The sequence below is a fragment of the Amblyraja radiata genome, chromosome 22, assembly GCF_010909765.2.
Source record: "Amblyraja radiata isolate CabotCenter1 chromosome 22, sAmbRad1.1.pri, whole genome shotgun sequence".
Lineage (NCBI taxonomy): Eukaryota > Metazoa > Chordata > Chondrichthyes > Rajiformes > Rajidae > Amblyraja > Amblyraja radiata.
The window spans coordinates 18440361-18467276 of record NC_045977.1 but is presented as its reverse complement, the minus strand read 5'-3'; the positions used below and the strand labels follow the sequence as shown (position 1 = coordinate 18467276).

General features: G+C 41.9%; 1 protein-coding gene across 3 annotated transcripts in view; it reads left to right on the top strand.

The window, feature by feature from the left end:
* traf7 (TNF receptor associated factor 7) overlaps nucleotides 1-26247 on the top strand; it is a 71233-nt gene extending 44986 nt beyond the window's left edge. For 2 of the 3 annotated variants that reach the window (XM_033040516.1, XM_033040517.1), the window contains exons 5-21: nucleotides 1353-1469; nucleotides 1963-2055; nucleotides 3014-3047; nucleotides 4303-4486; nucleotides 5889-6023; nucleotides 8086-8303; nucleotides 10997-11070; nucleotides 12835-12883; nucleotides 13362-13489; nucleotides 14526-14608; nucleotides 15005-15044; nucleotides 15216-15332; nucleotides 15840-15962; nucleotides 18279-18398; nucleotides 19384-19515; nucleotides 20076-20195; nucleotides 22526-26247. In XM_033040516.1, coding sequence (XP_032896407.1) covers nucleotides 1353-1469; nucleotides 1963-2055; nucleotides 3014-3047; nucleotides 4303-4486; nucleotides 5889-6023; nucleotides 8086-8303; nucleotides 10997-11070; nucleotides 12835-12883; nucleotides 13362-13489; nucleotides 14526-14608; nucleotides 15005-15044; nucleotides 15216-15332; nucleotides 15840-15962; nucleotides 18279-18398; nucleotides 19384-19515; nucleotides 20076-20195; nucleotides 22526-22540 — 1782 coding nt within the window. In that variant the 3' untranslated portion in view covers nucleotides 22541-26247. Of the gene's footprint in view, nucleotides 1-463; nucleotides 590-1352; nucleotides 1470-1962; nucleotides 2056-3013; nucleotides 3048-4302; nucleotides 4487-5888; nucleotides 6024-8085; nucleotides 8304-10996; nucleotides 11071-12834; nucleotides 12884-13361; nucleotides 13490-14525; nucleotides 14609-15004; nucleotides 15045-15215; nucleotides 15333-15839; nucleotides 15963-18278; nucleotides 18399-19383; nucleotides 19516-20075; nucleotides 20196-22525 lie in introns of those variants that run through there. The other variant, XM_033040518.1, reaches the window with a different exon arrangement.
* The last annotated feature ends 669 nt before the right edge of the window (nucleotides 26248-26916 follow it).

The window sequence follows — 26916 nt, the reverse complement described above, 5'->3', positions numbered from 1 at the left end:
GATCTGTTCCAGAATCCCCTCAATGTTGGTTTTGAGTTAACGTCTTTATATTACCCAAAGTAAGTTATTCTGACTTAGCCAGTCTCATGATAAGAGTGACACACTTGCATTAATTCGCACAGCTCATATTTTTAATAAACAATTTACCATCTATTTTTCCCTCTTCCTAACATCTCCGCACCTTGCGTTGGATCAGATAAATGTTATAGTTTGTTATTCATACAACTACTTTGAACTTGTGTACAATTATGTTTCTCTAGAAATAGCTTCACTTGTAAATACAGCCCTAATCATTAATCTGTTACCAAGCATAAGACAAACTTTTATATAGTCATTTGTAGAGTCAGTCGATGACATAGTTTATTGCCCTTAGTTAGGCCCCCAGTGCAGGAAATGGCAAAGTGCGACTCATGTTAATTGAATGGCAGGAAATCACCAGATTTAGTGGAATAGAAAACTTGGCAAAAGCTTTGTAGTGATTGGGACAAGTGCAGCTGCACAATGCCTGTGTTGTCATTGTTTGTCCAGTCTGTGTCTTTGCTAGCTTTTAAGAATCTGAAGACAAGACAACTTTAACTAAAGTTGCAAGGTAAGTTCGTTGTATGTTTTTTGTACGTGGGAATGTAAGATCGTGGATTTTATTTTTAAGAACTTTCCAGTTACCATCCAGTAGTAACGACGTTTGAGTCTCTGGCAGTCTGGATTTCAATGTGGTTTCTTTAAGATTTGAGGCATTGCAGCTGCTGTAGTTTTAAGCGATTAGATATGTGGAACAACAAACTAGTTTGTAGTCATCATCCTCTGGGAACTATGGAGTTCTGTACTTAATCTGAATATTTTTATGCTCATTGAAGGCTGGAGAAGAATTCTATATAGAGCTAATTGGAATCGTCCAGAAGCTGCTTTAATACAAAATGGAACATTGGATTGGACATATTTGTCTGTTGCAAAAGTGGTATTTAAATGATCACTGTTTCCTTTTCATATGCAGTTAAAAAGTTGTCTGGTAATGGTCAGAGCGACACCGGCTGAGATTGATTCTCTTCCTGTGGGAACTGTGGAATCCGATATATTTAAACACTGAGTATTTTCATGTTCGCTAGAGGCATGAGTAAAATTCTTTACAGAATTCTTTGGAGTAATCCAGTAGCTACTTCAATGCAATCTGCAGCATTTAAAAGGATATTTGTCAGTTGCAAAAATGGCATTTAAATGTTGACAATTTCCTTTTTGTACGCAGCCAAAAGGTTAAAATGGTGTCTGTAGTAATGGCCAGAGCTACACCAGTCGAGAGTAATTCGTCTTTCTGCTTGATGTAAAGGATAGTAATTGTTACTGCTGTCTTTTTGTAGCCTCCGATCAGTACTCCACGTCGATCGGATTCAGCCATCTCTGTACGGTCCCTGCACTCAGAATCGAGCATGTCTCTCCGATCCACGTTCTCTCTACATGAAGAGGAAGACGACCAGGTTAGAGCATAGTGTGTCAGTTTTGGGAAGTGAAAGGGCGAATAAATAAACCGAGAGTTTCTGCCTGAAATGGCCGTCAATTGGCCTCTGTGGAGTGCGTTCTTTCGCGTGCGCTTTTGAACGTGTTTTATAAACCAAATGTAATAATTGCTTAAATCCGGAAATGGGATACAATAGCCAAGATGCAGTAAAAAAAAAAATTACAGGATTTTGCATACTGCAGGGATGGGATATACAGCTAGCTCTGGAGATCAATAGATGAATGTTAAAATAATTAGTTGCCAGATGTTATTTAGAAATTTGTATTTTTAAATCCATTTCAGGATGGTAGAATTAATGTAAAAGATTCACTAGTAAAATGGATGAAGTTAAGCCACTATATAATTCCTAAGAAGCAAAACATAGTTAATAAGTGGTCAGCATGTGTGATATTTGCCTGCTGTGTATCATATTATGATCACCTGTGTTTTATAATCTGCTCTTGTTATTCCAGGAACTCTTGGTTTTTGCTGAACAGCCATCAGTAAAATTATGTTGCCAACTTTGTTGCAGTGTGTTCAAAGATCCTGTCATCACAACATGTGGAGTAAGCAAAGCAATTCTATACTCTTACATAATTGTTCAAAAGATTTTGAATGTTTCAGTTTGTGGACGTGTGGGATCAGTTGCGATTAATATTTAAGCAAAGTAGGAACAATTTTGCTGTTTGATGGCTAGTCCAACTACTGGAGCCAAAATTCTACATAAATATTAATTCATTGAAAAATGTACACAACATACCGAAGTACTTAATTTTTGTGCGGTGTGGAATGGAGGATCAAAGAGGAAGGAATTCAATGTTCGTTTCTTGATTCTTACCGTTAACAGTAAATGTTCTCGGAAAGGAGAGTTCTTGAAAAACCAATAAACATAATTATATTAGGTATATAAATATAAATAATTTTGCAGTAATAGTGTTTTGATTGAACCTCTGAAATTATCACCAGTTTATAGCCAACCCTTCATGCCATCGTGTAATCCTAGTTGCAAGACATTTGTTTTTAGTTTACTACACAGTGTCAAAGTCCTTTCTCAGGAAGCGCTGGATTTTGCTTATTAACGTGGAAAGCCCCTTTAACAGGAAGCATATACGTTGGACATGACGTCCAAGTAGCGAATGTTTTTGCTGCAGCTATGAAGGAGAGATGAATGCGTGCTAGCGTAGAACTGAAGTTCCAACCAGCATGCCAGTCGGCAAGGCTGGGAGACGACGTGTCACTGTTTGTGTACTTCTGGAATTGTTGATAGCCTTTACACTAATGTGAGTGGATTGTGGGTGTTTGATCTGGGAAGCTGCTCTGTAGCACAGAGTTGGCATTTATTGTTTTTGTTTTCAGATCGGGTCAGGAAGGAAACTCTTTCAGTGTATTGGCCGTAGAACACAAAACATGTTGCTAGTCTAAACCGGTTTAACATTCCACAGCTTCACATACTTGTTCATCTTTCTTTTTCGTGAAGAAAATGGCACTTGGTAATACTAGTGTTCTTTGTTTTATTTTAAATAGCACACATTTTGCAGAAGGTGCGCCCTAACATCTGGTAAGTTCCATCTTGTGCGCTGAAGAGCTTAACGTCACAATTTTTTCCTTATTCCATATGTACAAGACATTGGTGAGACCAAATTTAGAGTATTGTGTTTTGTTTTGGTCGGCTAGTTTAATTTAGTTTAGAGATACAGCGTGGAACCAGGCCGAATCCGCACTGACCAGCGATCCCCGTTACACTAGCACATACTTCACACGAGAGACAATTTGCAGTTTTTTTTACCAAAGCCAATTAACCTACAAACCTGTCGACTTTGGAGGAAACCGCACACGGTCATGGGGAGAACGTACATATAGCACCCGTAGTCAGAATCGAACCCGTGTCTCTGGCGTTGTAAGTCAGCAACTCTACATCTGTGTCACTGTGCCGCCCATCCTCGAGATGTTGGAGGAAAGATGTTGTTAAGCTGGAAAGAGTGCAGAAAAGATTCACAAGGATGTTGCCAGGACTCAAGGAGCTGAGCTACAGGGAGAGGTTGAGCAGGCTAGAATTTTATTCCTTGTAGCGAAGGGGAATGATATAGAGGTATACAAGATCATGAGAGGAATAGATAGCATAAATGCACATAGTCTTTTATCCAAGAATCGAGAACCACAGGACATAGGCTTAAGATGAGGGAGGGGAGCAATTTAAGAGGAGTCCAAGGGGCGACTTTTATTGCACAAATAGTGGTAGGTGTATGGAATGAGCTGCCAGAAGAGGTAGTTGAGACGGATACTATCGCATTTAAGAAACATTTAGACAGGTACATAGATAGGAACAGTTTAGAGGGATATATAGGCCAAACGCAGGCCGGTGGGATAATTGTATCTGCAGCATGTTGGTTGGCATGGGCAAATTGGGCTGAAGGGCCTGTTTTCAAGCTGTATGACTATCATAAGCACCTTTAGAGGCATTAAACTGTGTTGAATGCAACACTATTTTCTCTTCACAAACTGCTTTACATCAACCGGTATAGCACATCCCAAAGATGTGCGGGCTGTAGGTTAATTAGATGCTGTAAATTGCCCCAAGTGTGCAGGGAGAGGGTGCGAAAGTGGGATAACAAAGAACTAGTGTGAATGGGTGATCAATGGTCAGTGTGGACTAAGTGGGCCCAAGGGGGTCTGTTTCCATGCTGTATTTTGCATTGTTTGGAAATCAAAAGTTTAAAATTTCTGTTTATTTTCATCTACAATATATGCAATAAAGTGTAGTGAATTGTGCAGCCTGGCTTTAATTCGTTTTTTTTTTGTATGTATATTTCCAGAAAAGTGCCCCGTTGAAAATGCAAAGCTGACCGTTGTAGTTAACAACATCGCAGTGGCAGAGCAGATAGGAGAGTTGTTTGTCCACTGTAAATATGGCTGCAAGCCAGCTTCGAATGGAAAACCAGGGGCCTTCGAAGTCGACTCACAAGGATGTCCATTTACTGTCAAACTGAGCTGTAGAAAGTAAGTTGTCATTCATCGTCCCAAACTGTGGCATACTTCTAGTTGCCGATTTGTAGCTCAATAATGTAAGACAAGGCATTTGTGTTTATTAGAAAATGTAGTCAATTTGTCTCAGTCGAGAATAAACCCTTTCATCACCCAGGTATATGTAATCTCACATCCCAGTTGAAAAGCTTGTTAATCACTGGCTTTGGGTCTTGCTACTGTTGCCTCTGGGTAATGTTCTTCTTATGGTTTTTTGTCTGGTGCTTTAGATAAGTATGTACAGGCACATAGTGAACATTCAATTTAAAAGCTGTCATAAGGGAACACACTGTTGATTGATATTGAGAATAGTAGATTAAGTAATTAAATGCATTGATTGTTTGCTCGATTCATGTTAAAAAGATAACCTTGATTAAACGGTATAATCGTATCACATCGTCTTTGAGACTAATGACTCAACTGTGGAAAACAGCTGTAATTCATATCCAGCATTCCTGTTATCAATATTCACGTGGTTTCTACTCCAGCAGGAACTAGAAGTCAGGGTGTGAAAACTTTATTGCTTTAAAGTTGTTAGGACTAGCTTAGACGGGGCATCTTGTTTGGCAGGGCCAAGTTGGGCTGAAGAGTCTGTATGACTCTATGACCAGAAGGTGAAAGGGTTTGAATTGTATCTCCGCACATAATGCAAATATATATTTCAGAACTGCAGTGAGGGAGTGCCCAATGTCCAAAATGCCATCTTTGGAATAAAACATAAAGCTCTATCCATTGGGTGGGAAGAAACTGAAAGGTTTACACTGAAGATAGACACAAAATACTGGAGTAACTCAGCGGAACAGGCAGCATTTCTGGATAGAAGGAATCTCCGGGATTCAGCTGAGTTACTCCAGCAGTTTGTGTCTAAGCTCTATGCATTGTGCAGGTGTAAGAAGAGCAGTACTTTGCTCATACGTCTTGTTGCTGTTACTGAGATCTTAACAGTGTGAATAAGGTTTATATCATTTCAAATTTATCTTATATTTTAGTTTGCATGTGTAATTCTTTTTCCCATTCACCCTATTTTTCCCAACACGTTCACTTTTTTATGTTAAATTTAACCCTTGTTTCATTAGAAGACTGCCATTTAACTTGCAAGTAATTAGGAAAGTTTTACCTTCTTATGCACTAACTAAGGGTAGAGCACAATAAACTGTGCTTGAATTTAGATGTTTCAAGTTGGTATCTGGGCAACATTTCTTTGTGGTCACACAATAGTGTGTGAATGTTTCCTCACTTGAGTCAATGTATCAAAATCATAACTGACTGCAATGGAATGTGTGTGTAACTTTATTAGAAATAGGGAAGGAAACAATTCCTCCTGAATTAAATTGTAGAACTGAAACCATCTTATAAGAATATTTTTGTCTTTTCACAGAGATCATGAGGGCAGCTGTGATTACAGGCCTGTTTATTGCCCGAACAACCCAAATTGCCCACCGCTGTTAAAAATGAATCTTGATTCCCATCTTAAACAATGTGAACACATCAAATGTCCCCACTCGAAATATGGGTGAGTATTACTTTAATGCATTTGCAAAAATGTCACTTTATTTGCCATCAAATGTTATGTTTAATTGTTTGAGAGTTTGTGGAATAAAATATAAAATAAAAACTAAATTACAATGAATGCATTTAACAGAATATGGTTAGTAATCTGCAGATGTTTAAGCAATAGACAAAGCCATTTCTATTTCCTGATTTCAACATTTCTAGTGAAATTTTCAAATGAGTGACTGGTCTGCCACCAATTTTCCGGCACCCTTGGTTCCAGAGCCTTTCTCGATTATCCGTTTTGCCAGACCAACAGAGGTCATGGCCTCCGTGAGGAGTCCAAAGGTACCAGGACGATCCGCCTAGGCCGCCAATGAACCAAGAGAGTGGCCCGCAAAGTCGGCCTCGGAAGTCGGCTATGGGAACGGATCTGCCGACTCCGAACGGGCTGAAGTTCCAGAGCCCCGGCTGCAGGAGGCAAATTCGACCTGCCGATCGGCACTTACGTCTCGATGTAGAGATCGGCCGCCTTCCACAGCCTACGCACCACATTTTCGGGGGGACTTCCGAGGAGGATTTCGAGTGTGTCCTGATTAAAGGAGGCGCCAGACCATCAGTTCCTGTAAAATCGGTGGTGGACCTATAAAAGTGAATTCTCCTCTATACTGGTCCCTTTAGCTAATCACCAACCTGATGCATGTTCTGTGAAATGGAGCATGTTAAAAATTGATGAACCAGAAGAGATTGACAGATAATGCGAATATCGTGCAAGGTGACTACGTTTCCCAAGATAGAATGCAGTAAAAGTGGTGTGTCCAAAGTCCAATCCTGCCTTCCAGATATTCATTTTTCCTATTACAAAAGAATATAAAGCTGGAAAGAATGCAGAGAAGATTTACGAGGAAGTTGCCAGGACACGAGAGCCTGAGCTATAGGGAGAGGTTGGGCAGGCTAGATTTTTTTCCCTTAGAGCTCAGGAGGCTGAGGAGTGATCTTATGAAGGTGCATAAAATCATGAGGGAAATAGATGTGGTGTATGCATAGAGTCATTTTACCTAAGTAGGGGAATCAAGAATCAAAGATTTAATTGAAACCTTTGGGGCACCTTTCCTCGCAAACAAGGTGGTAGCTATATTGAACATGCTGCCAGATCAGGTGGCTGAGGCAGGTGCCATGACTATTTAAAGGACACTTGGACAGGTACATGGATAGGAAATGTTTAGAGGGTAAATGGGATTAGCTTAGATGGGGTATCTTGGTCGGCATGGACAAGTTGGGCCAAAGGATCTGTTCTCTGCTGTGTGACTGACCCTAGGATTAAATGAATAAAAAATTCAACAAATAGCTAAAACTGCAATGTAGTAAGATTACCTTTGAATTTCCCTGACAACGAGAGGAACTTACAGGACTGAATATTCTCCTACCGCCTCCTGTTAACTTTGAATCCAGGAGAGTTGGTCAGTGTCAAACATTTCTCTCTCTTTAAAATTATTTTATAGCACCCATTCTGTCCTTTGTGGACATTTAATAATTTTTATTTGCAAATGGTCTTTTTTTCACATTAAAGTGCAAATAAGAATTACCATGTTCAGTAGTTCTGCTATAGCATGTATTTCCATAATAAGGAATGCTGGAGCAACTCAGCGGGTCAGGCAGCATTTCCGGACTATATTGATGGGTGACGTTTCAGATTGGGACCCTAGTTCAGACTGATTGCAGGGGGCGGCGAGATAGAAAGCTGGAAGAGAGGAGGGGCAGGACAGAGCATGGCCAGTAATAGGTGAACACAGGCAAGAGGTTTTTTTTCATAGGCCGATTGGTGAACAAATTGCTTGATGCTGTCCCCATTTTTCTCCCTCCCCCTCACCCTCCACCTGCATTCCTTCCTGCGGCATCACAATTCAATTCACAACGTTTCTATCCTCGAGCTTCACAATTTGCAACTCCTCATCTTTTTGGCTCTCACTTGGTTTTGAAGCAAAGTGTACTCTGTTTACCAATCTGTTCTGCTGCTGTAAGTAAGAACTTCATTGTGCTGTTTAGGTAAATATGACAATTAAACACTCTTGATTCTTGATCAGGTGTGCGTTTGTAGGGAATCAGGACACATACGAAGCCCATCTGGAGGTGTGCAAGTTTGAGGGCCTGAAGGAATTTCTTCAGCAGACGGACGATCGCTTCCATGAGATGCAGGTCGGACTGGCTCAAAAGGATCAAGAGATCGCCTTCCTCCGGTCAATGCTGGGGAAACTCTCTGAAAAACTCGACCAGCTGGAAAAGTCTCTGGAACTGAAATTTGGTATGTAGGGGATCCCAGTATTTATTGCATTGGTTGCTAGCTAAATGTGTACAAGAATATCGGCAGTAATTGAACTCTCCCCTCATTTAATGCCATTGACTAGAAGTAGTACTCATTTGGAGTGTTGCATGCAGTTCTGGTCACCCCAATACAGGCAAGATTGTGGAGGCTTTGGAGAGGGTGCAGAGGAGGTTTACCAGAATGCTGCTTGGTTTGCAGGGTGTCAGCTTCTTGAATGCACTTGAGTGTTTTCTATGGCATGTTGGAGGTTGATGGAAGACTTGATAGAATTATATAAAAAGGCTTTGATAGGGTAGACAGTCAGAACCTTTTTCCCAGGGGGGAAGCCCAACATTAGAGGGCATAACTCTCTGGTGAGAGGGTGAAAGTTTAATGGAGATATGTTGGGTAAGTTTTTTTGACAGAGGGTGGTAGGGGGCCTGGAAGGCATTGCCATGGATGGTGGTGGAGACAGATACAATGGTGGCATTGAAGAGGCTTTTAGATAGACACATGGAAGTGCAGGGAGAGAGATATTGATTATGTACGAGCTCAGTTTAATTAGGTATCATGTTTGGCACAAACATTGTGGGCCGAAGGTCCCATTCCTGTGCTGTACTACCTCCCCCCTTGACTCCATGCAAGGACCCAAGCAGTCTCCAGGTGCGGCAGAGGTTCACCTGCACCTCCTCCAACCTCATCTATTGCATCCGCTGCTCTAGATGTTAGCTGCTCTACATCGGTGAGACCAAGCGTCGACTTGGGGATCGCTTCGCCGAACACCTCCGCTCGGTCCGCATTAACCAACCCGATCTCCCGGTGGCTCAGCACTTCAACTCCCCCTCCCCTCCCATTCCAAATCCGACCTTTCTGTCCTGGGCCTCCTTCATGGCCAGAATGAGGACCACTGTAAATTGGAGGAGCAGCACCTCATATTTCGCTTGGGCAGTTTGCACCCCAGCGGTATGAACATTGACTTCTCTAATTTCAGGTAGTCCTTACTGTCTCCTCCCCTTCTCAGCTCTCCCTCAGCCCACTGGCTCCTCCTCTTCCTTTCTTCTTCCCGCCCCCCGCCACCCTCACATCAGTCCGAAGAAGGGTTTCGACCCGAAACGTTGCCTATTTCCTTCGCTCCATAGATGCTGCCTCACCCGCTGAGTTTCTCCAGCATTTTTGTCTACCTTCGATTTTCCAGCATCTGCAGTTCCTTCTTAAACACTGTACTGTTTATGTTAGCTTTCACTAAATAAATAAGTAAATAAATAAATAAATAGAAGCTTTTGCCTTCATGATGATTCTGGCATTATCTTCAATCTTCAGATGGCATCAACATAGCGCAATATAGTTAATTCAGAAAATATTGTAAATATTTATTAAATTCTATTTTTATTTTGTAATTAACAGTGTTGAGTTTAAAATGTCGCTGCTTCTAAGAGTGCTCCTAATTCGTCAGACATGCTCTCATCTCAGAGTAATTTGCTATTTCAGGCAGTGTAGAACAAGTGATAATTTTCAATCTAACCGGGAGAAAAAAGACAGACAATAAATTTCAAAAGGTCATCTTGTAGATCTTAACCATGAATAAGTGAGAAGGAAGGGGATTACTCCATCTATAATATTGCACTAGATATTCCTTGGGGCACTGGAAACTGCAGATGCTGGAATCTTGCGAAAAACAAAGTGCTGGAGGAAGTCCAACCCAAAACTTTGCCTGTCAATTCCCTCCACTGATGCTGCCTGACCAGCTGTGTTTCTCCAACACTTTTTATTCTCTGACATAACTATTTGATCAATACACTAGTATGAGCTGCTTTTAGCCATCAGGGTTAATACTTTTGTTTTATGGAGAAGATAATGGTTATCACTTGTACAGAATGGCTGAGGGCAGGCTTGTTCTGAAGTGCTCTGACCACAAAGATTGGGCGATCGTTTTGCTGAACACTTGCACTTAGTCCGCCTTGGCCTACGCCATCTCCCGGTTTCCAAACACTTTAAATCCTCTTTCCATTCCCATACTGACCTTTCTGTCCTGGGCCTCCTCCACAGTCAGAGTGAATCCACATGCAAATTGGAGGAACAGCACCTCATATTTTGTTTGGGCAGCTTACAACCCAGCGGTATGAACATTGATCTCTCGATTTATGTAACCCCAGCCTTACCTCTCTTTTCTCCGCCACCCTGTTTCCATGCCTCTCTTTCTCCACGGTCTGTTTCCATGCTGTATCTCTAAGCTAAAATGCAGTGAATTCTCTATTAGAATCCACTTACTTCTTACATAGCAGCATGTCCATTATTTGTAATATTCTGTACTTGTTGAATAGAAAATGTAAGCACGCTGTCCTTTTTATTCCACTAAACCAAATTTATCATCTAAGTAATTAACAAGAACTTGCAGGATGAAAACAAGATTGTAAGCTAAAGTAACTGGGGCACCCGGAGAAAACCCACGCGGTCACAGGGAGAACGTGCAAACTCCACACAAACAGCACTTATAGTCAAGATTGAACCTGAGTCTCGGGGGTTGTGAGGCAGCAATTCTACGGCAGTGCTACTGTGCCACCCCAGTAAGCGTTAAAGCTATTCCAAATAATGCATTTGGCCACAAGACATTTTGAAAATGTTTATGGTGGACTTTGAATTGCATTAATTGTGATGGACTCAGTTTTGAAACCAGTGTGATTCTATTGTTTCAGATGTTTTGGATGAAAACCAAAGTAAACTCAGCGAGGACCTGATGGAGTTCCGCAGGGATGCCTCGATGTTAAGTGTAAGACCTTTAAAGTTTGTGTCTTAATGCCCAGCTGCAACTGGAGTTCCGAATAACTCCTTTGCCTGCAGCCTTCGAGTTTATTTGTTTATGCGAGACGGTCCCTGCTTCTGGGAAAAAAGGATGTTTGTTTTCTGGATGTAGTACAGATGGCACTTCCTGATAATGTTGGGATTACTGGCAGTACACAGAGTAGTGAAGTTCAAAACACATCTTGAAAGTATTCTTTCAAAAACATGGAAAGATGAAAAACAGGACAGTAAACATTCAGTTCCTATTTCCGTAAATTGTCTGCGAGTCTCTATGATTAACACAAATCTAACACCATATTCTTCACTCTGGAATGTTGAGTAAGCTGTAAATAAATGCAATAAAAAGGAACTGAAGATGCTGATAGACACAAAGTGCTGGAGTAACTCAGCGGGTCAGCCAGCATCTCTGGAGAAAATAGATAGATGACTCTTCAAGTCAGGACCCTTCTTCAGTCTGAAGAAGGGTCCCGACCCCAAATGTCACCAATCCATTTACCCCAATGTAAATGAATGTACATGTATTTATTTATTAGATGTAGTTTCATTTCTTGTTCTGACTTTTGTCATGATTTTCGTCAAATTACTGTGCAGTTCCTTTTTGTACTTATTTGATCTCCCCCCCCTTAATAATTGTACAGTTTTGTTCATAACATAGTTCCTGAAAAATACAAGAACTAAAGCGTCACACACGCACAAACATTGCAAATATTACAATTGCTAACCAACTCAAATGCATGACTGCATACTCAAGGATGACCTTTTAATGTCTCTAAACTGAGAACTAGTTGCATTTTATGTATTTTGTAACTTTGACATTAATGGGATTTTCAGTAAATAATTTGCAGATTATCCACGCTGAGCAGGCACTTTCCTGTGCTGTTGCTTTATATTGTTAGCCTCGCACTTCCAATCATTTAGGAACCATTCAATTCAAGACTTCTAAGCTGCAAAATCCATCTGACAAACTCCACCCCTGAACCTATGCAGCCTGTCCCTGTCAACATTCATTTTCTTTGAGTCAGAGTCAAATAGCACAGAAATAGGCCCTTCAGCCCAACACGCCCATGATGATCAAGATCCCCCATCCACGTTAGTCCCACCAGCTTGCATTGGCCCATATCTCTCCAAACTTATGCTATCCATGTACCAGTCCAAATGTCTTTTGAATATTGTTACAGTACATTACAGATGTGCTGCTGCAAGTAAGAGTTTTATTGTTCTATTTTGGGACACATGACAATAAAACACTCTTGACTCGACTCCCTCCACTGGCACCTTGTTCCATAATATCCATCATCCTCTGTATCAAAAGGTTGCCCCTCAGTTTCCTATTAAGTCTTTCTCCCCTCACCTTAAACATACATCCTCTAGTTCTTGATTCCCCTACTCTGGATACAAGACTCTTATGCATTCATCCTATCTATCCCCCTGATTTTGTACACCACCTGCACTCAAAGGAGCAAGGTCCTAGCCTGCCCAACCTCTCTCTATAGCTCTGGCCCTCGAGTCCCGTCACCATCCTCATAAATCTTCCCTGAACTCATTCCAGCTTAGCGACATCCTTCCTATAGCAGGGTGACCAAAACTGAACGCGATACTCCAAATGCAGCCTCACCAATGTCTTCTACAATTGTAACATAACATGTATAATTGTAATATTGCATTCACATGTTATATTGTATTGTACTTTTTATATTACATTTTAAGTGATGTGAATTTTATTTTATTGTAGGACGAACTTTCACATATCAATGCCAGATTAAACATGGGAATCCTGGGTTGTAAGTATTGCTTGAAATATCTTCCTTCAAAATATATACAGATGCAGAATAAATGTCTGCACATCAATGCAAAATAAATATGTAGTGGAAGCCTATTAATTTCCTGAAGATATTTGGTGATTTTACTTGACATGTAATATTGTTGTAGACTTTAAAGGCCACAAAGTGCTGCAGTAACTCAGTGGGTCAGGCAGTATCTCTGGAGAACATGGATAGGTGACTTTTCGGGTTGGGACACTTCTTCTGACTCATAAATCTTCTCTGCACTTTTTCCAGCTTATTTTATTAGTCTGAAGGAGGGTCCTGACCCGATACGTCACTTATCCATGTTGTCCAGAGATGCTGCCTGACCCGCTGAGTTACTCCAGTGCTTTGTGATTTTTTGTGTAAACCAGCATCTGCAGTTGTTTCTACTACTAGTTGTAGACGTTGTCAGCAGCTGACTACTGAATTGATCAGTGCTTTGTTGTGTTTTCAGCTTATGACCCTCAGCAGATATTTAAGTGCAAGGGTACCTTTGTGGGTCACCAAGGACCGGTGTGGTGTTTGTGTGTCCACTCTACGGGCGATCTCCTCTTCAGTGGCTCCTCAGATAAAACAATCAAGGTGCGTTCTTTGACTCTTGTTATAATCTGAGCTCACTTGAGAATACATTATTTTGAAATGGTCCTTAGTGCTTTATTGTCACGTGCAAACACACAGAGAAATTATTTTTTTTACATTCAGTTCAATAAAGTATTGCCGTACCGAAGCACAACCCCCGATTAGGAAAGTGTACAGAAATAGTTCACTGAGACCACGTGCAAGTTTTGGCGCCATTTTCAAAGTCCAGTCCATGATTTTGGTCTTATGAGCGATGCCTGATCCAAGCTTCTTTGGACGTTTGGATCGACCAGTGAACCGACGTCCCTCTGCTAGCCCGTCCACCTTTGTGCCCCAGGGGAGTATCCCGCAGCCGACCTTGAGGGCGCGGAAGAACAAACCCCGGTTCACTACCATACCGGCCTTGCTCCTTGTGTCCGTTGTTGCTCCATCTTCTCCGGTCTCTGGTCTTTGGGGGATGAGCAGGGTCAGGTGTGGCGGCTTCCTCCTACAGACTGGGGCCCGCACCAGGTATTTTTCATCTTCCACAGACCACCACAACTGTTATGTATTGACTGGAGCAATAAGAGCAATGGTAAAACAGTTAAACAGTAATTTGCTAACTGACTTCAAACATGGCACATCACCCAACCTAACATAAAATGGCTGCAGCCTAACAAACCGTGCTAAAACATGTGCAAATCCCACGTCGCTGTCATTGGATGGTCTGCCCAATCTACCGAGCACACGCGCATCTGTGACGTTCCTGGCCGGCGCGCATATGCGGTAGTTAACTGTTCGGGATTAAATATTTTAATATTTACTTTGTTAAACAAAAAAAGAAATATTAAAATAATTTTCAGAGTTCCTCATTCTGATCTCTTTTTTCGCTATATATTCCAGCATCTGATCTCTTGTGCCTCAAGTGTGAAGTTTCATGACACTCCCTTGAAGTGTCTTGACATATTGCACTGTTTTCTCTATAAATATCGATTGCTTTGTTAATATTCCTGCTGTAATTATCACGCAAAATTAAGAGCTGATCTCACACCCACTTTAGGTGTGGGACACCTGTACCACATACAAGTGCCAGAAGACACTGGAGGGACACGATGGTATAGTCTTAGCTCTTTGCATTCATGGGTATGTAATAAAGTTTCATAAATCTCTTTGGTTGATCTTGCTTGGTTCTATTCTTCACTAACAGTCAGAAAACCACATTTTCTTTTGCTCCCGTTTTAAAGTCTTTACATAATAGAGCTATACATTTATCAAGAGTCGAGGCTCATACTATTAAATCTCTCTCTAACCGCTTACAGTACTATCTACCTCAATTTAAACGTTTGCTTAAGATCTCCCACTTTCACCCAATTTTGGCCACCTTGCCAACATCTCTTAGCTTGGCTGTGTCAAATTCCATTTAATAATGCTTGGGATGTTTTTTGCTATGTTAAAGATGCCATATTTTCTAGTGAATGCAAGATTTTAATTAAAACCTAAATAAAGTGTACATTTTCTCCTTTTAATTTTCATTTGTAGGAACAAGTTGTACAGTGGCTCGGCAGACTGCACCATAATTGTAAGTGTGCTAATTATTGTAGAAACTCGTGTAAAATGTTTTGCATTTTCTCATGTTTGTAGAATGTTTTAATTATGGATATTTAGGCAAGAACCTGCAGGTTTTGTTTATTGGGTTTTGCTTGTACTCAGATGCCTGTTCATTACTTTTTGCTCTTTGTTCACACTCTAGGTTTGGGACGTTCCAGCTTTGCAAAAAGTCAATACCATTAGGGCACACGACAATCCAGTTTGCACTTTGGTATCGTCTCAAAACATGCTCTTCAGTGGCTCACTTAAAGCTATTAAGGTAATAAATCTTTAGACTTTACTTTAGACTTGAAAATTACAGCGTGGAAACAGGCTCTTCGGCCCTCCGTGTCCACCCCAACCAGCAATCCTCCCGCACACTATCCTGCGCACTGGTCATACAGTGTAAAACCAGCCCCTTCGGCCCAATTTGACCAACATGTCCCATCTACACTAGTCCCACCTGCCTACGTTTAGCCCATATCCCTCAAAACCCTGTCCTATCCATGTGCCTGTATAACTGTTTGTTAAATGTTGCACTATTGCTAGGTACAATTTACGATTTTACCAAAGCCAATTAACCTACACACCTGCATGTCTTTGGGATGTGGGTGGGAACCGGAGCACCCAGAGAAAACCCATGCAGTCACGGGGAGAATGGACAATGTCCGTATAGACAGCACCCGTAGTCAGGATTGAACCCGGGTCTCTGGCGCTGTAAAGCAGCAACTCTACCGTCCCTGCATTGTATTTTAATCGCACCATTTTGATGTGATTCATTCCTAAGGTTTGGGACATTGTGGGCACAGATCTGAATCTGAAGAAGGAGCTCACTGGTTTGAATCACTGGGTACGGGCACTGGTGGCATCTCAGAACCATCTTTACAGCGGGTCCTACCAAACAATCAAGGTTAGCATGCTGTTCCTATTTTTGTGTGTGGTTCAAGCCTCGAGTTGTGCTGTTCTGTGCATGGAACCTAAAAGACACCAGCACACTCATAAATGAATAACATTTGCTATGTGCAGTTTTTGTGACCTATACTTTGTACCCAGTGGCTGTGCCTCACAGATTAGCAGCTTCTGGTCTGCTGTGTACAAGTGTTCTGAGTAGGTATTTAACAGGCAATTAAACTTGAAATCATGTGTAAATGTCATTGTTCCCATTTTGGTACATATGACAATTAAACATTGTCGTATGTTTAATTGGCTTATGTACCAAAATGAGAACAATGAAATTCTTTCTTGCAGCAGCGCATCAGGTCTGTAAACACTCATTGATAACAAATATACAATGGAAAGTTCAATAAATTTGAAAATAAAATAGATAGTGCAAAACAAATGCCCAACGTCCCAAGTGGAATCATGTTCATAAGTTATAGGAGCAGATTTGGACCTTTCGACCCATCAAGACTACTCCACCATTCAATCATGACCAATCTATCTTTCCCTTTCAGCCCCATTCTCCTGCCTGCTCCCTTACTAATCAAGACAGTTAGTAGTTTAGTTGGTGTTTGTAGTGTTTAAAGAGCCTGATGGATGTTGAGAGAAAGCTGCTCCTGAACCTGTGGGTTGCGTTTTTTCCCCCGATGGCAGGAGTGAAATGAGAGCGAGGCCAGGGTGGTGAGAATTCATGATGATGCTGGCTGCGTTTTTGAGTCAGCGTGTCCTGTAGATCCCATCAATGGTGGGGAGGTCAGTACCCATGATAGACCAGGCAGTGTCCACCACCTTTTGTAATCACCTTCATTCCTGGGCATTTGAGTTGTGTGTTAAGATCTGATTCATGGATGGTAATAATATCATCCTCTTTTGTAATGTTACAAATAGCACTTCCACATTTGAAAATAATACTTTTAAACATTGATCTTGTAAAATATATCCGATCCAAAGTGCCTGAATTTTGGAGAAAGTTCTGGGGAAGTTAAAAATGTACAATATCTGGAGTTTTGACCAATTTTATGTTCAGAATTTTAGGTCAGAAATGAACATTTCACATTCCATATCTTTCGGGGCCAATCTACAACTAGAATGTTTCCACAAATCTGTACAGACACAAAATTGGCCTCATTTGTACATTTTGTTTAGGGAATCATCTGCATGTACTATTCCTGCCAACTCTCCGTTTAGCAGCAGTCTTTGTAGTTTGCCAGTGTTTCATGTTATGCTTTCAAATCCAGATAATTTCTCTGTATCTATGGTAACAACTGTATAACTAATAGATGTGGTATTGCTTGCTTGTTTTCATTAGAAGAGATGGGTCCACTCAGCAGATTAGTTTTAAAGGATTAGTTTCCTGCTGATCTGAATTAGATAGAAGCAAGATCCATCTTTCAGATAGATGTCTTATTTCAGATTGTATTGCATCACCCACACAATTCCTTACCCGCAGTTGCTACCTCCAAAACAAGACTTAATTAGTCCTCCTAAAGAGCCATCTACCGTACAAAGGGTTAGTCCCATGTAGAATATACACTGTGTTTATGAGTGATTGATTGAAAAATGCATAATGGAAACAGGCCCTTTGGCCGACTGAGTCCATGACAACCATTGATCATCTTTTTAGTTTAGTTTAAAGATGCAGTGTGGAAACAGGCCCTTCGCCCCAACGAGTCCTTGCCGACCAGCTATCCCCGTACACCAGCACTTTCCTATACACTGGGGATAAATTACAATTTTTACAGAAGCCAATTAACCTACAAATCTATACGCCTTTGGAGTGGGGGAGCAAACCGGAATACCCAAAAAAAACCCCATACGGTCACAGGGAGAACGTACACACTCCGTACAGACAGCAGTCAGGTTTGAACCTGGATCTCTGATGCAGTAAGGCAGCAACTCTATCGCTGAGCTGCCGCCTTTCACACCAGTTCTGTTATCACACTTTCACATCTTTAAGAAATGGGGAAAGGTGTGCGATCACACAGACAACTTGCAAACTCCCTTCAGACAGCATCCATGGTCAGAATGATCATAGCTGAGGGGAGTTTAGAGATACAGCATGGGAAACTTCTTCAGTCTAAGGTCAGGGGGAGGGAAACTGGAGGTATGAAAAGGTTCAGAACAAAACGGAGCCAGCACTGATGAGCAAGGAAAGATGGAGCCCACAGTGGTCCATTGTTGGCTGTGGAAGATGTATGTCAAATAAAGTTTAGCTGTTAAAGATTTGGGTTTTTTAACAAGTAACGTTAACTCTAAACTCTAATGGATATCTGGGTTTTATCTGCAGATATGGGACATAAGAACTTTGGACTGTGTGCATGTGCTGCAGACCTCTGGCGGAAGTGTTTATTCTATCGCGGTTACAAATCACCACATCGTGTGTGGGACATATGAAAACCTCATCCACGTAAGTAGTTCCTTTCCACAGAGCAAATTGTTTAATTACCAACCTGTCGTGGGTCGAAAACTAGGCGGGTTACAATTACCAAAGGACTGCAGCACTGTGAATTGCTGCCTTCCAGATGAGCCATCAAAACTCAGCCCTATCTGAGCTCTCAGTGTAATGTAAAGAACCAAAGGTACTATTCCAGAAAACAAGTCCAGAAGTTGTCTTATCTTGGCCAACATAAACTCCTCTGAATTCATCAGCACTAAAACACCCAGGTCACTATTTGTGCAACTTTACTCTGCACAAATTGGCCGCTGTGTGTCCTCCATTACTCCAGTGTTTAGTTTAGAAATGCAGCATGGAAACAGGCCGTTTGGCCCAAGTCCACGTTGACCAACGATCACCTGTATGCTAGTTCACTATCCTACACTCTAGGGATAATTTACAGAAGCCAATTAACAAAAAATCCGCACGTCTCTGTGATGTGGGAGGAAACCGGACCACTGGGAGAAAATCCAAGTGGTTGCAGGGAGAACGTACAAACTCCGTACAGACAGCACCCTTAGTCAGGATTGAACCGGGTTTCTGCCGCTGCTCCTAGAAAAGAAGATTGGCGGGTCTGGCAGCATCTCAGGAGAAGATGGATAGGTGACCTTTCGGGTCAGGATGCTTCTCCTATTGATACCCTAATCCTCCTGTTCCCCAACAACCCTGGGGTAATTGTCAGTGACCATTTGACCAACCCAACCTGTGTATCTTTGAAGACAAGACACTGCAGATCCCAGCATATCTTTTGGACATGGGAAGAAGCCAGACCACCATCGGGAATGCTACCAGGTCGCAGAGAGAACGCTTGGCCTCCACACAGATAGTAAGCGAGGTCAGGATCAAACCTGATTTTGTTTGAGCCGTGACGTAGCCGCACTGCCTGCTGCGCCACTTCAGTATGTTTTGAGGTTGTGAACAAACTGCAATTTTGTAATACTTTTAACTCCTTTTCAAGGTGTGGGATATAGAATCTAAAGAGCAGGTCCGAACTCTAACTGGTCATGTGGGCACAGTATATGCCTTGGCTGTGATTTCAACGCCAGATCAGACCAAAGTCTTCAGTGCATCTTACGACCGGTCGCTCAGGGTAAGTTATCATCTCAGTTCAATGTAGGAAATATATCACCTTGTCCCTTTTTTAATGATCCAATGATGATTTATGATCAAATATACCACGGTACAATAAAAGTTTTCTTGCATACAGAGCAGTAAGATTGTTGTCATACCTGGGTACAATAGCCAGTTAAGTACATAATGAATAAAAACTAAGCCCACTAAGCCTATATGCAGGTTTTGGCGCAATTTTTAAGTTCCAGCTGCAGCTGACTGTGAAGGCATAAAGGCACGTTGCAGCCGTAGCCTCTATCCGGTTTTCCCGTGAACCGTCGACGCCCTCCTCACCTGGCCATCTTCAACCTTCGCCAGGGCATCTCCCGCAGCCAACTATGAGGGCGTGGAATATAAAACCTTCTTACTGGCCCTTTGTCCGCCATCTGCCACTGTCGCCAACTCCCTCCACTTCCTCTCCGGTTCCCGGTCTTCAGGGACGAGCGGGGCCTGGGCTTGGCGGTTTTCCTCTCCCAGCCCCAGTATATATTATAATTGTTGTTTCCAATATCCATGTGCATGAATATCATTTTGCTCTAGGTTTGGAGTATGGATAACATGATCTGCACACAGACCCTGCTCCGTCACCAGGGCAGTGTCACTGCACTAGCTGTCTCCAGAGGACGTCTCTTCTCGGGTGCAGTGGATAGCACAGTTAAAGTAAGTGTTTTATTTTATAAAATCAAATAACAAACTAAAAATTTGAAGAACTGGGAAGTATCTGTGAAGAGCAAAGACAGGATTTGACATTTTGGAAATAGCCAGGATTAAGCAAGTCATGTTCATTTATTCTGAACTTACTTGCAACATAGATGAGGAACAACCATTGGATCCAGAGTGCTGGACTAACTGGGCGGGTCAGGCAGCTTCTCTGGAGAACGTGGATAGGTGATGTTTCGGGTCGGGGCCCTTCTTCAGACTGAAGGACAGCACAGTGGCACAGCGGTAGTTGCGTGGGTTTTCTCCGGGTGCACCGGTTTCCTCCCACATTGCAAAGATGTGCAGCTTCGTAGGTTGATTGGTTTTGGTAAAATTGTAATTTGTGCCGAGTTTGTAGGAGTCCAGTCTGAAGAAGGATCCCAACCCCATACATCACCTATTCTTGTTCTCCAGAGATGTTGCCTGACCTGCTACGTTATTCCAATACTTTGTCCTTTTGTGTAAACCAGCGTCTGCTGCTCCCTGTTTCTACAAGAACCAATGCACGCTGCTAATCTGAATATCTGAAGGATCCAGCTAAGGTACCTCATTGTTACATAGTGGATTTTGGGTTAATATATTAACAAGGACAGAGCGCAAGGAATAGAGTTGGTGAGGCTGCGATTTGAGCTGGAACGAGTACAGATAAGATTTGCATGGATATTACCAGGATTTGAGATCATGAGCAATAGGGAGATGCTGGGCAGGCTGGACTTTATTCCTTGGAGCGCAGGAGGCTGAGGGGTAATCTTATAGATCATGAGAGGAATAGATAGGGTGAATGCACAGTCTTTTACCCACAGTAGTGGATCAGCAACCAGAGGATATAGGTTTACGGTGAGAGAGGAAAGATTTATTAGGAACCTGAGGGTCAACCTTTTCCACACAGAACTTGGCGGGTATATGGAACAAATTGCCAGAGGAGATAGTTGGGGCAGGTACCATAACGTTTAAATGACATTTGGACAGGTACATGGATAGGAAAGGTTTAGAAGGGTATGGGCAAAATGCAGGCAGTATGCACTAGTATAGATGGGGGCATCTTGTCGGTGTGGGCAATTGGGCCGATGGACCCATTTCCATGTTATGAGATAAACGGCTCTTTTTCCAGTTGACTGCATAATCACGTAGATTGCCAAGCAAACAGCTCCAGACTCTCAGTTATTTACCATGTCATCAGGTCAACTCCAATCCTCTGGTTTTGCAAGGGCTCCATGCAGGGGACACTTCCTCCTGAATCCACACTGATACATTACCATGGAGCTGCCAGTAAACTGTGGCATGGATAGTTTACATGGAGCAGTATCTTGGATTCAATTACGCGGGAGTTTAGTTTGGTTTAGAAGCACAGTGTGGAAACGGGCCCTTCAGCCCACCTAGTCCGCGCCGACCAGCAGTCACCCATACACTAGCTCTATCCTACACCCTAGGGATAATATATAGCAGCCAATTAACCTATAAACCTGAATGTCTTCGGAATGTGGGAGGAAACCGGAGCATCCGGAGAAAACTACGCGATCACAGGGAGAACATGCAAACTCCATAAAGACAAGATTTCAAGGCCAGTTTATTGTACCAATTAAGGTACAGTGAAATTTGAGTTGCCATACAGCCATACTAAGTGAAAAGCAACAAGACACACAACCACATAAAAGTTAACATAAACATCCATCACAGTGGATTCCTCATTGTGATGGAAGGCAATAAAGTTCAATCTTCCACTTCTCCTTCGGTCAGGGCAGTCAAACCATCCGCAGAGACCGCGGGCTTCACAATGTTAACGTCCACAGGCCCCGCGGTTGGAACTTTGATCCCCAGCAAAGGGATCACAAGTTCCACGATGTTAAAGTCCCGCAGACTTGCGGCTTGGAACGCCCGTCGGTCTCCAGGAAAGGCCGCCAACTCCACGATGTTAGGCCGCAGTGGGGACGGAGATACGAAAATAATCGCATCTCCGTCGAGGTAAGGGATTGAAAAATGTGTCCCCCAAAACCCTTCCCCCCCCCCCCCCCACATAAATCAAACCAAGGAACACTAAAACATACTTTTTAACACATACTAAAAATAACAAAAAGAAAGGACAGACAGACAGTTGGCGAGGCAGCCACTGCTGGTGGCGCTAACCTTAGTCAGGATTGAACCTGGGTCTCTGGTGCTGTAAGGCAGCAACTCTATCGCTGCACCACTGTGCGGCAATTGTATGATTTCTCCATCACCGCTTCTTCACTTGGCAAATCCATTCTTCATTGTTGGCCAGAAACCCACTAACATTTTTGTTTTCTTCCTTCCAGGTCTGGACCTGTTAGGACACAAGATTTCCTAAACGGACTGCAGCATTCTCCGCGGCTCGATTTTCCAATGTGGAGGTTTTTATTGGAATGGAAGCAAAGCCAACACAACGTGGCTGCCACAATGCAATCTGTTCTAAGATTGCAGACCAATTTTTTTTTTCTTCTTTAATCTCACAAGCGTAATATGCTCTGTAAAAGAAGGCGCAGCAACAGGTTTTCCAGTGGGGAAATAATTCTCACATTGCCAGCACACTAGAATTAACCAAGTTGTGAAGGAATTGATTGAAGGTGTGGCACATATGTGCACTGTAAACTAGCCTTCATAATTATGGTGTGATTTTTTTTGATTTTTTTTTGTGTAGTGCATATATGTAGAGGAGCCTGCATTCAGGTGTGTGTGTGTGTGTGTGTGCACCCCTGAGTTCTCCCACCTCATTAACCAAATGGATCAAACCCATTCTGAGTAACCGAAAATGAAAGTCGCAGGGAAATGAATTGCGGCTCACTTAAGAGTTGACGTTGTGGGCCTTTCATTAGCCTTGCTGTTTCTGCATTGTTTTGCGCTGTTTCAAGTGCATACCAACAAAAAGGCTGGTTTATGAGCTGCAGCTAAGTGAGATCTTCAACCCGTGTATCAGCCAACCTTAATTTGATCTGTGTTTACTTTTATAAGAACAATTTTACATTCATGTCATAAAAGCAGAGTTCGGCCATTCTGCCCACTGAGTCTACTCCGCCATTCCGTCATGGCTGATCGGTCTTTCACTCCCAACCCCATTCTCCGGCCCACTCCCCACATCCTGTGACACCCTTACTAATCAAGAATCTCCGCTTTAAAAAATCCCCATTTGTATTCTAGCAATGCAGTGTGATCATTGAAGCTGCACTCTCTTTACTTTCTGTATGCCTTCTTAACACAAATTGTCACCAAGCAGCTGTAATGAGGTACGATTTCTCCATCCTGCTTACTCGCTTGGCAAATCCAGTGTTCCAAATAAAACAAATCATCCTTTGCCAATGTTTTAGCAGCTGAGACATAACAACGATTTCACATTGAAAGTAATATCTGCTGCTGCTACTTGCTCATTTCTATTTTATAGTGGTTCATACAGGATCGTTACTTAATTGCTGTTAAAATGAAATTAATAAGGTTTTAAAATGAGTCTGGCTGCAGCAAACTTCTTGAACAATCAGTGTTGTGCAATTATTGATTTTGACACAGTACATGAATTTTAATAGGAAGATTAAATAGACGTGAATAGGAAAATGGAATTGTCCATAGCTCCCTTTTTATGTGTTTCCGAAGCTGGACATGTATGAGGTCTTTCCTCCCACTGGGTCTCCCAATAGTTCACTGACTAATATACAAAATGGTGCAGTACTCAACCCCAGTATCTAGCTATGTTTAGATCAGCCAGAGTGCTTTCAATTGCCCTCTGTATCCCAAACCCAGGCGACCCAAGATTCATCCAGGATCCCATTCTGTTCGTGTGCCATCTTTGTGGGGTTTGCATGTTCTCCCTGTGACTGCACGGGTTTACTCTGGAATATCCGGTTTCCACTCAGGTAGGCCAAAGGGGCCTGTTTCCATGCTGTATCTCTAAACTAAACTAAACTCCTGGGGAACATTGGCACTTCATCAAAATCACCAACTTGAGAGAGGATGAGTAGAAAATTGCGGGAAAGGTTCCAGTTTTTGCCCTTGGACACAATGTGAGGTTGATATTCAGAAGTCAGTGGCTTTCTTCCACTAAGAGCCTTAGAACTGATATCCAATGTGAATTATGCATTTGTGTACAAGCGTTGCCTCTTCGTTGCACATGAAATATCTGCTGTTTACCATTAGAATGCATGTAAATGCACAGTTTACTATTAATATAGTAAAACCATACAGATTTGGTGCAATCACCCATGCAAGTAAGCACCATCTGCATGCGTAAATCTTCCTTTTTCTTAAATGTTATGTGGCACATGATTTAAAAGCTATAAATAAGACCCAGTCTAAAAATTAAACAATTCCACTTGTTCAGCTGCTCTATATTAATGTGCAAGTCTAAATTGTTGGCTTCTGGGAGTTAGAATAAGGTTGTGTACATAGATTTACCCAAGGAAGGATCCACCTGTTACGAAATGTAGTATATATTTGAATATATCAAATATTTCAATAGGAATCATTTATATAAGTATAGATATCATGTGATTTGAGATTGTGACTGAAAATCAATATTCAATAATCATAGATTATGGATGGATATTGAATGAATGTTAACTGTGTACATGAGAATTACAGGTAGACATTTTGTTAGTTTACAATGCAAGCATACATTTCAACATGATTGAAAGCCTCCACAATGCGTGCATTTGGTTAAAATTAGCCTGTTTTAAAAAGAAAATCTTTTCTAATGAGATAAGTGCCTATTTTTTTAGAGCTCGACTATACCTGCATTTAGCTCATGGCCACCAGTCACAGCATTGGTCGTAAAATGGAGACACAAGGAACTGCAGATGCTGGGATCTTGTGTAGAACATGCAGTGCTGGAGTAACTCAGCGGGTCAGGCAGGATCTCTGGAGGACATGGTCTGAAGAAGGGTCCCAACATGAAACGTCGCTCATCCATGTCTTCCAGAGATGCTGCCTGACGCGTTGAGTTACTCCAGCACTTCATGTTCTACACAAGATCCCAGCATCTGCAGTTCCTTGTGTTCCACTGCATTAGTCGCGCTAATCTATCTGTTGGTGAACAGGCATGTGGTGAAAGCTTACCATAGTGAACATTTCAGAAATGCACTCTAGCTGAGATAAGAAACGTTATCCCCTGGTTTGTTGCATTGAACGCATGTCACTTGCAGCCCCACACATGCAAAGGAGATGTGTAGCTGCAACAGCGTTCTCCAAGGAAACTGCAACCGAACTGGCATTGTGCCTGTTGTAGAAGGGCTGGTTTCATGTCACTTAAATTCTGCATTGCATGCACACACGCACGCGCACACACACACACACACACGTTTAGCATGGATGTATTTTATATTGAAACAGAGAATCTCTGTTTTAAATACCTATTTTTTAAAATCATAAATGTTTTAAAGAATAATTAGTTGGAAAAACTGCAACAAATACAAAACAGTAAAGGATCATGCATTTTGTCGGCCTCTTTGTCCTGATTTGCAGAACTATTTAGAAATGCCTTACCAGGTTTATTTTCAGGAGTTCAGTACTTGAAAGCCAGCAGACTCTTCACCTGTTGGAAAAGTGGTTTGATCTGTTGTTTTGGGGCATTGCTGAGAAATATAAACTGAGACTTAAACGCAAGTTGTTGCCAAATGCATACTTGATCCAGACATGGGTTTTGATTTGCCATTCCAAATCGCTCTTCCTTCCACCCTCCGCCTCTTATCATACATAGTTCTGCCCAAGCAAGACAGCGTTGGCTGATCAGCGATAAATTAATCAAGGTGCCATTATAATTTGTGTACAATGCCCCATTTTACTGGGTGCCTGCCACATTGAGGCCCAGACACTGTCAACCACTTTGAGTATATCCATCTGCTGCTTCCATCATTGTCTGGTACCCAACTAACCTAGAGAAGTAACCAAAGTTCCTTACCGTAAATTTGCACCAATATTGTGTTGAAAACGATTGTGAAACTGATGTGTTATGTGACTGTAAATTTTTATTATTTTGTTAAAAGTATTTACAACAATAAATCATCCTTCCCAACTCTATTGTGTGTGTGGGTTTAATTCAAACTCTCAAAAGATTACATTTGCACAGCTGTATATAGTAAATACTTAACCGTCCAGGTGAGATGGTGGAATAGGCTCGAGGTTATGGGTATAAAATAAAGGAAAAAAATAATGCGAGGTGAAGATAGTGGTTTAGCTCGATGTGGTTGAAATCTGAAAATAGGTTCTATGTGTCAGAAGGAACTGCAGATGCTGGTTTATACCGAAGATAGCCACAAAAAAGAATAGGTGACGTTTCGGGTCGGATCCTTTCTTCAGACTGCAGTCTATCTACACTGGCTACAGATATGTCCGAGGCCGCTTCCATTGTAGCTTTGAGAGAATTGGATAAATACACAGTGACGAACAATTTGTATGGTGGCAGTGGAAATGAGTTAAACTAGAAACACTAGTAGAGTCAGCAGAGGCACGATGGGCCAAATAGCCATTTCCTGTACCCTAACCATTCTATGATTTTGATGGAAACTTTTCCTTTTAGCTTGGTCACACCAATCAAGAGATCCTCCCGTTGCTACCTTGCAAACTGACCAAGATGAACAGAAAAAGCTGTTTTATTGATAACGCCATAGGACATGGCAGCTTGAGTCAGGGCAACACTATAGTCCAACTCTAATTGTTCTGTAGCCACAGGCGAACACCAATCTCC